This window comes from Tauraco erythrolophus, assembly GCF_009769465.1.
Source record: "Tauraco erythrolophus isolate bTauEry1 chromosome 30 unlocalized genomic scaffold, bTauEry1.pri scaffold_44_arrow_ctg1, whole genome shotgun sequence".
Classification (NCBI taxonomy): domain Eukaryota; kingdom Metazoa; phylum Chordata; class Aves; order Musophagiformes; family Musophagidae; genus Tauraco; species Tauraco erythrolophus.
This window is the reverse complement of record NW_028238561.1, coordinates 611,551-622,429: the sequence shown is the minus strand read 5'-3', so window position 1 is coordinate 622,429 and position 10,879 is coordinate 611,551. Positions and strand designations below refer to the sequence as shown.

The 10,879-nt window shown below is 42.1% G+C and overlaps 3 protein-coding genes across 3 annotated transcripts; 2 read left to right on the top strand and 1 right to left on the bottom strand.

The window, feature by feature from the left end:
* The first annotated feature begins 340 nt into the window (after positions 1-340).
* On the top strand, positions 341-835 carry LOC104371177 (scale keratin). The gene has a single exon (XM_009989322.2). It carries the CDS (start codon positions 341-343, stop codon positions 833-835), a length of 495 nt encoding a protein of 164 aa, XP_009987624.2.
* A 2,174-nt stretch (positions 836-3,009) lies between these two features.
* LOC104371113 (scale keratin) lies at positions 3,010-3,480 on the bottom strand. Its single transcript, XM_009989321.2, has one exon. The coding sequence runs from the start codon at positions 3,478-3,480 to the stop codon at positions 3,010-3,012; it is 471 nt and encodes a 156-aa protein (XP_009987623.2).
* A 5,304-nt stretch (positions 3,481-8,784) lies between these two features.
* Positions 8,785-9,255, top strand: LOC147526123 (scale keratin-like). Its single transcript, XM_086630373.1, has one exon. It carries the CDS (start codon positions 8,785-8,787, stop codon positions 9,253-9,255), a length of 471 nt encoding a protein of 156 aa, XP_086486499.1.
* Positions 9,256-10,879: the final 1,624 nt, after the last annotated feature.

Genomic DNA, 10,879 nt, shown 5'->3' with positions numbered 1-10,879 from the left:
CAGCGTTCTGCTGAGTTTATAACAGGAAAGATCAAACTTATTGATTAGAAACCATTAACTAATAGTAATATAATACTGTCAAATTAGCTTATCTGGAAATACCAAAGACACAATTGAAAAGTACATGACTTTAGTATGACAAAGTCAAAACTAACCTCCAGATTACAGTGCTAGGAAGAATAATAATAGAAAATCTGAATGAATCTGATTCTATGATATATTTTCTTCCCAGATTAGTTACTTATACCCTTGGACTACTTCATCGTAACTTAATGTTGGGTATTTCTTTAATGTTAACATAAATGACTGTGTTTTACAGACTGACTTTCATCCCTGCAAGATGTCTTGCTACAACCTGAGCTCCACGTCTGCTGGTGGTATCTACCACCCTCAACCCCTCGCTGACAGCGGGAATGAGCCTTGCGTCCGTCAGTGCCCTGACTCCACAGCCGTGATCCAGCCACCTCCAGTCGTCGTCACCTTCCCCGGCCCCATCCTCAGCTCCTTCCCCCAGGATTCTGTTGTGGGATCTTCTGGAGCACCCATCCTTGGAGGCTATGGCTCCACCCTTGGCTATGGGGGTCTGTATGGCTATGGGGGCTATGGCTCCCTGGGCTACAGTGGTCTGGGGGGCTATGGCTCCTCCCTGAGCTATGGGGGTCTTCATGGCCACGAGGGCTACAACTCCCCAGGCTATGGGGGTCTCTATGGCTACAGGGGTTCCCTGGGTTACAGGGGCCTGTATGGCTATGGTAGATCTTATGGCTCTGGCTCTTGGAATCCTTTCTCTTACCGGTACAACAGGTACCGCCGTGGCAGCTGTGGGACCTTCTAAACCCTACAGAAGTATCCCTTGACTAAAGAATGAGTGACAAATGCATGATACCATCTTGATCCTCAACTGAGCATCGAAGACTTCCGCTTAAGTGAAGTATAACTGACAAATGAGATGTGATGGTTTCACAGCTAAACATGTCTGACTCTCCACTGCTCTGTTCCAAGACCAAAGAGCTGTATCCCTTCAGCCCCTTTCGAATTTCTCCTCTTAACTTCTGTTTTCAGTTTCTGCCTCAATGTTTCTCCTCTCACATTTCCATATTGCCTGGGATAAACATGCACAAAAGTTGCTTGAAATGGTTCCTGTTTGTTCAAATCAGCAGCTAAGACTCAGGAAGGGAAAAAAAGAAAAAAATCAATCATATGTGAATGTATCCTCGACTGGAGAATAGTTTCGTACTTCTTGGAGACTCTGAAAACGTATTCCTTTTCTCACTGTCATTAAAAGCTTATTGCATCAAAGTTGCCATGTTCTGGTGTTCTTTTCTCATGTTTTTATCATTGTCGTAGGAGGTGTCTAATCTGTGCAGCTGCCAATAACATCTAAACTATGTAGATGAATGTCCTGCCCAAAAAATCAGGGATTTCAAATGTACAAAAGAAGTGTGAAGCCCTCAGAACAGAAGGAACTACTGTCCAGCCCTCCCCATTTTTCAGATGAAGATTCTTGATATTTTTGAAGATTTTGGCTTCTTAGTTGTACACCCACTGGTTACAGATTAGTAATGGTAGAGAAAGAACACAGCAGATTACCAATTCTAAATATTTTCCTAAAAAAAATTAGACTTTAGTAATAATTTCTTCCAGGTAAGATTTGAGTCATCTCTTTCAACTTCAGGTTCTCGCTCAAATGCTTAAACTCTGTCCTTAGTAAAAATCTTTGCAGAAAGTTGAATTAATTTTCTATTAGATCCTTAAAGAAAGAAATGGAACTTTTACATCCAATGTATGGGTAACGGTCTTTCTGTATAATCATGAAACCTAAGGTGTTGAATGTTTTTTGACAGAAAAGCAGGCACTTCACACAGCTGCTCCAAGGGCTAATTCATCTGTGAACAAGATGGACAACAAGAACAGCTGGAACAGATAGAACAAAGTTATGGTGCCTAGAAAGATTAAAAGGCAGAAAAAGTCATAGCCTTGTATACATATCCTCAACACTGTTGCCATGTTTCCCAGTTTCTTCTGCGTGGGAAGTCCTCACAACAGAAATTCCTATTTTCAGCAGGTCTAACTTACATATCCTTCCTTGACTTTCCTCATCTAAAAAGTCCATTAGATAGTCTACTCACCTCTGAAGAGCTCTTTTCCTTATTGCAGCTCCTCCAGTCCTCTCCCTCTCAGCAGCTCCATGCCAATACCCTTCACCACTCCCTCCCACCTCCCTAAATCCCTTACAACTCAGGAGCATCCCTCTCACCTGGGGGCCTCATCTGCCACCCTTTTCCCCATAATATACTTTGAATCCAGCTTCAGCTGAGCCACCAGCTCTGTTCCTGCTATGATCAGCAAAGACACTCAAGTGCTTCATTAGGGAATGAGGGTTTAGTGTGGTTTCTTTCTAAACATAATGTTATTATTGTAACCCAGGCCAGCTGGGGAGGGAAGGTTCCTGCTCCCAAATATGTGCACCAAGTGCAACAAAGGGTGACCAACTCCACTGACAGCTGGCCCATTTCAACCGTGTTTTTGAAGTTTGAGTCTCATCTTACGTAAGGAAGTGAGTTTCCCCCCCTCTACAGAGAGGAGAGTTGTTTATCCATAGCAGAAGAAATCAAAACTAAACGTTCATTTGTTTGATGCAGAATAGAATCACTTTAATGAGAAATAAACATTCACAGAAAAGCATTGTAGAATATCAAGAATGTGCATCAGAGTGGAAGCAATTCTTTCCGTAATCGCTCTTCTTCAGTTGGACAGTGAAGTGGCATTTTATGAGAACATAAATTACTTGTTTTATCCCACCCATTGCACACCCAGATGGAAAAAAGCCTAAGAGACCATGAGTGGAGGGTGAAAAAATAAAGGACATGAGGTGTGCTCCCAGCTCCGCTGCAGTAGGATAACAGTGATCAGGACTTCACAGTATGTCCTTTGGGACCACTGCTGTGGATCAAAATTGCATATCTCAGTCACCGGTTACTCCTTGCTCAGGGGATATTTCTGTTGTGTTTAGCAGGGCCCGCAGCTGCCAAGGCTGTACCTGTTGTACCAGGAGTAGGGGCTGCGGTAGCCATAGCCATAGGGTCTACCATAGCCATACAGACCTCTGTAACCAAGAGAGCCTCCATAGCCATACAGACCCCCGTAGCCCAGGGAGCCGTAGCCCCCATGGCCATACAGACCCCCATAGCCCAGGGACCCATAGCCCCCATAGCCATACAGACCCCCATAGCCCAGGGACCCATAGCTCCCGTAGCCCCCGTAGCCCCCAAGGACGGGTGCTCCAGAAGATCCCACAACTGAATCCTGGGGAAAGGAGCTGAGGATGGGGCCAGGGAAGGTGACGACGACCGGGGGTGGCTGGATCACAGTGGTGGAGTCAGGGCACTGACGGACGCATGGCTCGTTGCAGCTGTCAGCGAGGGGCTGAGGGCGGTAGACGCCGCAGGCAGAGGTGGAGCACAGGTCGTAGCAAGACATCTCGCAGGGATGGAGGTAAGCTGCAACACACACTGATGATTAGGCTAAGTAGAAGACAAAGACTTCAAAATTCGACAGTTTACATTAAAATAATGAGTCAAGTACAGGATTTTGAGTAAATAAATTAATTTTCCACTTTGCAATCATAATCCACTTTTTTTCAAAAAGCTGATTTTTGAAAATTCTCTAAAAAACGTGTACATGTTCAAAGGCATATGGGAAACATTATGCCTAGCTCTGAAAGTGTTGTCCCTCACGAATATCCTGCAAAGAACTTGGCTATATTTCTACTCCTTAAACTGAAAACTGAGAAGCAAAACCAGAGAAAGCAAAGTGACTTTGTTCAAGGTCATTTGATGAATCTGTAGGAAGACTTGGATTTGAGTACAGCAGGTTTACATGGGATGTAGTTTATATGTAACTTAATTACAGTAGCTTCTTCTTCCCACTCATCTCAATCTTGCTGAGAGTTGTAGGAACAACATATTATGGGATTGTCACTGCCCAGATTGCTCAGAATGCTATTTGACAAGAAAGAACAAATGGTAATTATTCAAATTCCCACCTACGCAGCCACTCTATGGATATAGCCTGGACAATTTCAATATAAATCAGCATTTTCGTCCCTAATGTCTTTTTAAAAACTCATTTCAAACCATTATTCCCAGGACAAACCAAGATTCCTTGGTAAACCCAAGAATTCAGCCTATATTCTCCCCTATAAACTCAATTATTTCCTCCAAGGATGATTCTACTCTTCTCCACTCTTTGTGTCCTGCAAGTCCTTAGCAGGGTTCTGAGGAAGAATAAGAAAGCAAGACAGTAAAGGACAGCCAGAAGATTTCTTGTACCAGGACAATACACATGACTTTCTCCAATGCATTGCTCTTTCATCTCAGGTTGCATGAATGGCTGCAGTGGCGATGCTCTTATTAAATATTGAACCTCATAACATGCAAACTTTGTAATAAGTTAAATGCATCGAAGTAAGGGTAGTACTATCCATGTCCCAGTGTTCCTGACACTGAGAACTCCATCATGCCCCACGCATCAAATGGATGTATCTGCCACCCCATTGCCAGCATTAGAATCTCCATCCCAAGGCAGTGCAGATACTCTCGAAAGTATGGATGGCGGACATCAACTGAGGTTGAAACCTGCGATAAAAAGATCCATTCATAGCAATAGAGAAGAATTAGACTTACCCAAGTCACCAAGAAGTCAAGGGAAGCGTTTGGAAGAACTATGAGAGAGAAGAGCTTTTATATCAGAGCAGCTGGAGGTACAAGATCAACACTGGTTGCCCGCCCCAATTCCAAACACACGTAACCCATTGAGATGATGAAATTGCTATGTTCGTTATTAGAGTTTATGAGTCCTTTCAAATTTGTTTGTAATAGGACCTAAACATTACTTTAGATTATAAAGAATTCTTTCATCGTGTGACTTGTTGGGGAAAATTAATACCTGGTAATATTCCAGTCACTTCCTTGAAATTACAACAGAAATTATTAAGTCAGATCCTCTTGTACTAACTTAACACTTGGAGAGTGTCTCATGGGTTTATCAGAATTTCAAACTGCTGTCGTGGACAGGATTTTTGTTTAAGTACATATAATTCATATTAGAACCTGCCAGGACAGAAATTAAAGATGGTCAATGTGATGTGCAGGAAGGCTGGGGGTGGCTTCTGAACATTTAGCTTCCCCACTCACAGGTGGGGGATGTAGCACCCTTGGGAGTCGATGATGTTTTTCAGTAGTAGTTGACACTGGCCGTAGTAGGGACAATTCAGCTCCGAAGAGCAGCAGCAATTTCAGGGATCTGTAACGTGCTTCAGTCTCTAAATAAAGCTTATGTGGAAACTGAAATTTAGCTTTGAGCAGAAAAATTGCGAAATCCATCGTTTTGGACCACTGGGAATGCTTTTCATGCAGATATGAGCTGAATCAGCTTCTCCATCCATCAGTCACTCAAACTGTTGTATTTTCTCACAAAAATGTGTGGGGTTAAGTCTGCACAATTTCACATGGCAGATGGTTTATCTTCCTGGGGCTTGTTTTGTATTTTTTTAAATTGAATGTGTTTCTGAAGTTAACTAAAGCTACCAAGGGATTGGAGATCTCAAAGAATTTTTCCAGGTATTGTTGGTTTGATGTTGTCAGTGCAAAGATGGTACATGAGAATTTTCTATAGCCCTGAGGAAACCTCAGCTTTTTCAGTACAAATGGATCATCTAGTGAAAAAAAAATAATGAAATGTGACAGAAAAGCTTTGAATTATTGACTTTGATTCTCAGGAACTCATGACCTCCTGTAATACCCTGTTTTTGCTGCAAGCCATAAGTCCAGAACAGGGCTGAGCTGGCAGTTTCTGTGAACAGGGAATGATGAACTTGGAGTGCACCATGCAAAACAAATCCTGGCTCTTCCCTTGTTTACAGATGTGTTATTTTAATACTGCAGACTCCATGCCATAAATTATCTCTGAATTATGAGGTGGGTTTCTCAGCCTTTGAGGTGGTTAGGTGTTTTTTTGGATGATGATATTTTCAAGCTTCCAGGGAACAAGTCTTTTCAAATGCTGCAAACTGTCCACTAATGGTTTGTGAACGCATTCTTACAATTAGATCAAAGGCATGTACCTGGATTTAGGTGCCTAGCAATTATGGAATGACATCACATTAAAATATGTAAGTCAAGGTATTTGTGTCCTTGGTATAATCAGATCGTGGCTGAATACAGAGGATTTGTACATCTTCAGGTTTTTGAAATGTAGAACTATGGAAGGAAATACAAAATTTAAATAAAATACAGCATTTTATAAGCTGTACGATCAGTATCTTTATCGTTTCCAGTTGCACATCAGACTACAGAAACAGAGGATTTAATTATTTTCTCGAGATGTTACAACTCTATCAATGATCAGCTTTTATCCATGTAAATAGTTTCTCTGTCTCTATCGTGAGGTATCTCCAGATAGCTTTAGCAAGTTGCCAACCGGTCGTATTTCTTATAATTTCATTTCTCATTTCAATATTGCCTGATCTGAAGACGGACCTAGAAATAGATGCCCGATCAGGAGGCAGAAAACTGCAAAATGTGGGTGACAAATGCTTCAAAAGTGCCTTGCAATCTCGAGAACAGAAAGGGTAAGTATTAGTTTGCCTCTAGACTCCAACCTGGGTTGAAATTCAGTGAGAGAGACCTGCTAGAAAAGTCTAGGTAGTTTAAAAGGATGTTCTATCTCTGTCCTCTCCTTAAAATCTCATTGAACTTCTTCCATGGTTGTAGAATGATGGTCCAAAGGACTTGCCAGTGTTTGAGAAAAGGACAGGGAGAGTAATCCATGGCTGAATGCACAACAAAGAAAGCAAGAGGTATTTCCCCAAGTCCCTTGTTCATTAGATGGGGCCAGCATTATGTTCAGGAGCAAAAGCCAAACAATAGAAAACCATTTCAGGACCACAGGATGTTTTCTAAGGCTTCCTTTGGGTGCAGTATTGGTCTCAAGCTAAACAGCTGAGAGTGCAAAGGATAAAGATAAAAGTGACGACCCCGAAGTTGCTCAAACGAACCTGATTTTATCTCCGCATATCTTACAGTATGGATTTAATGGAAAAATCTCTGCACATCAAGTGACCACAGCCACGCAGTGAGCAGCCAGGTTTTGCCATTAATAATGGAGAAGCCAAGGAAGAGCGTTAGTATAATTCTTGTTGTAACGCCGAGGATGTGAATGGAATGATAACAGGAATGAATATGACATGCAACCATTTGAGATGAAAGAGGCTTCTGTGATGAAATGCACCTATCATGTTTCACGAGACTTCGAACCAACAAATTAACAAATAGTCAGCAAAACTTTGAGGACCTACGCGTCATATTAGTTTGGGGTTTGCCCCAATTATGAGCATGCACAAATTGCATCTTAGGTGATCCCCGTGATCTATGGAACTGTATAAAAGCTCTCCCAATCCAGGGCTCTTCATTCCACCTTGCTTGCTTTATTCACCTCCGTGAAAAGGGTGAGTATCATTCTACCTGATCTCCTTCCGAAAATCTGAGTATCTCTTTTCTGCCAGTTTTAATTAAGGTCAGAATAACCCATAAGTATTCTAAGATTCTTAATAATGTTGGATTATTTCATCATTAATTTATTTTTCTTATGTGGTGTTGGACATCCATGTATTCAGGTTTAAAATGGTAAAATTATGTTCTTCAAAAATTATTGTTTCTTCTTAATACAAATTTGAGCTGTCAAAGCAGCTTCCAAAACATCAGCAGAAGACTTGTTCGATCACTAGGAATTTTTTACAGATTTTGCATGTCGCTTTTTATATATATCTATATACATATAAGTATTTGTTGAGGGGACAGGCTTAACTCGAAAGAATACAGTGGTATTGTCTAAGGAATTATTGGAAAACAGAAACGGAACTATGAAATTCTAACTACCCTTTGTGTTGTCCTTGCTTTGAGCATGGAGTTTTATTGATTCTAGTGAGAAAAAAAATATTGTTCACAGGCGATACTGATTTTTTAGATTGGATCAGATCTTACGGTGACGATCTTTCTGAAGAGCTCAGATCCCAGCATACCTACCTGCAGTAGAAACCTAGCCCCAGTTGTCTGCATGTACCAGTTTCCCATCTGGGAAATCAGACAAATAATCTCTTCACCCACCCTGTGACTCTTAAGCTACTTTACATACAATTCAGGGCAGGGAATGTCTGATTTAATCCATGTTTATAGCAGGTTCAGCATACCAGCAGCATGATTTTAGCTGTTGCTTCTGGAAGCATGATATAAGTCAATATGCCAGAGTTTTTCTTCCAGCTACCCATTAATTTACCGCATGAGCTTTGCTGGTTGTCAGGTTACGCTGCTTTGTTTTTGCTGGTATAAAACAAACATGAAATGACCTTTTAGATAGAGATACTGTAAGAGCGTCTGCAAATTATAGTGGATATAATCTGCAAAGTAAAGTGCTGGATAATATTTTTGCAGTGTTTGGCAGTGGGGTAGAATAAAGAATTACTTCTTAAATGGAACCAAGTATAAGAAATTAGGAATGAGACCACAGAAGACATGACTGCTCAGTGTGCAATCCGGGCAATGCTGATTTACAAGAGGGAGAGATGTCTCATGAAAAATACTGAAGAGAAGGAAGGACAATCAGGACCTGAAAGATAAAGCCATTGTTCTAGTCCATGTGTCCAACTTTCAAACTCTTTTTCCCATTGAATTTCTGTCTTTCGTTTACTCATCAGTGTGTGTTGCAGCTTACCTCCATCCCTGCGAGATGTCTTGCTACGACCTGTGCTCCACCTCTGCCTGCGGCGTCTACCGCCCTCAGCCCCTCGCTGACAGCTGCAACGAGCCATGCGTCCGTCAGTGCCCTGACTCCACCACTGTGATCCAGCCACCCCCGGTCGTCGTCACCTTCCCTGGCCCCATCCTCAGCTCCTTCCCCCAGGATTCAGTTGTGGGATCTTCTGGAGCACCCGTTCTTGGGGGCTACGGAGGCTATGGGAGCTATGGGTCCCTGGGCTATGGGGGTCTGTATGGCTATGGGGGCTATGGGTCCCTGGGCTATGGGGGTCTGTATGGCCATGGGGGCTACGGCTCCCTGGGCTATGGGGGTCTGTATGGCTATGGAGGCTCTCTTGGTTACAGGGGTCTGTATGGCTATGGTAGACCCTATGGCTATGGCTACCGCAGCCCCTACTCCTGGTACAACAGGTACAGCCTTGGCAGCTGCGGGCCCTGCTAAACACAACAGGAAAATCTGCTGAATAATGCACAAGTGAAAAACAAAATGCAGATTCACCAGTGAGCAGATGAGTGACAGCTTTGGGAAAGCACTCACAGATCCTGTTCAGCGCAGTGCCTTCTGCATGCTCTGCACCTCTCTTTTTTTTTTCCCTTTAAATTCTTTCCAGATCTCTTCATGGGTTCAATTCCTTGTTATCTTCTACTTTATCATCCTTGTGACAGAGTGCAGTGAGACATTTCACAGCGTCTTTCAAAATGCATTTGACTCTGACATTTTGGATATACATTTTTGATACTGTAATATACTTTTTGTTCTTTTGATTCTCATTAAAATTCTGTTGCATCATTTAAAATAAGTGTCTTGTGGTTTTGTGTTCTCACCCATCCTGAATTTGCCAACTTTTCTGGATAAAACTGCCTGTCATACATATGGTTACAACAGCATTGTGCAAAACCTGCCCACGCAGTGAAAGTCTCCACAAGAAGCCCTTGCTGGGCCTGTTTCACCACTGAATTGCAACAACATGGTCACAACACGATGGCCATAGATGAACAGCAGCCTTCTCTACACAATACTTTATTAGATTGCCCACTCCCGAGTTTGGGACAACTCTGAAAGTTGAGCTCTTCCTTCTAATCCAATGTTGTACAAGCAATTACACCACCACAGCTCTTAATTGAAGATTGGTAAAAGATACTAAATGAATTTCAAATCCTGTGTTTCTCTAGCACAGACCAGCCTAGATTCGTACTATCAAGTTGTCTCTTCAAAATTCTGGCTGTGTGCAGATGACACTTCTTCAAAACCACAGTAAGGACCATGTGCATAACTTCAAGGAATATAAAATTGAGTTCCTGGGTTTGAGACTTCTTTGATTCTGTTTATGTTATGTATGTACTAAATATAAATGAAATTTGTGTAAATATTATATAGGTAGCCTGAAACCGAACAAAATACTGCACCATACATGGTGTATCTTCTTAGGTTATCAGTAAAGCATGTAACCATCTCGTGATTCAAGCAGATGCTTATCTTGCAAGATAGTTTTCTTTATGTGGTTCAGCTGCCAAAAGATCTCAGGCTACATATTTTACTACAGTAAGAAGGATGGTTAAGCATAACACAACAGTGTTCAGAGCATATCCGACCAGAAACTGAAAGCAGAATATGAAGAAAGAAAGGCAAGAGCTGCCGTGCAAGTCCAGCTCCGCTCTCTGTAACCAGATGGTGCGTACAGTACACTTCTCAGCACTCATTACCTAAAAAGTCAGCTAGGATTCTGATTTTTTTTTTTTTTTTATTTAACTGTCTCTGGTAAATTGAAAAGCTCTTCCAGCAAAACCAACAGCTTCCACAGTGATATCCAGTTTCAAAACCACAGCCAGCAGGGATGTTCTATGAGCTGCCAGGACCATCAATAAGAAAATCTGTTGTGGTAAAGACTACCATAACAAAAGCTCCTGTAATGAAAGGAGATCTTAAGTATGATGCTAACAGAAATCCTGCTATGTTATCCTGAAGGAAGGAACAAAGCATCCGGGCTGGCAGGATGATGACAATGGATGGTGGCTGAGCCACTGCCCTCAGGCCAGTGCAGTCACCTCCTCGAAGCTGTTGGTGC

Excerpts from the sequence above, each read along its gene's own strand:
- LOC104371177 (XM_009989322.2), top strand. The coding sequence starts at position 341 with ATGTCTTGCTACAACCTGAGCTCCACGTCTGCTGGTGGTATCTACCAC.
- LOC104371113 (XM_009989321.2), bottom strand. The coding sequence starts at position 3,480 with ATGTCTTGCTACGACCTGTGCTCCACCTCTGCCTGCGGCGTCTACCGC.
- LOC147526123 (XM_086630373.1), top strand. The coding sequence starts at position 8,785 with ATGTCTTGCTACGACCTGTGCTCCACCTCTGCCTGCGGCGTCTACCGC.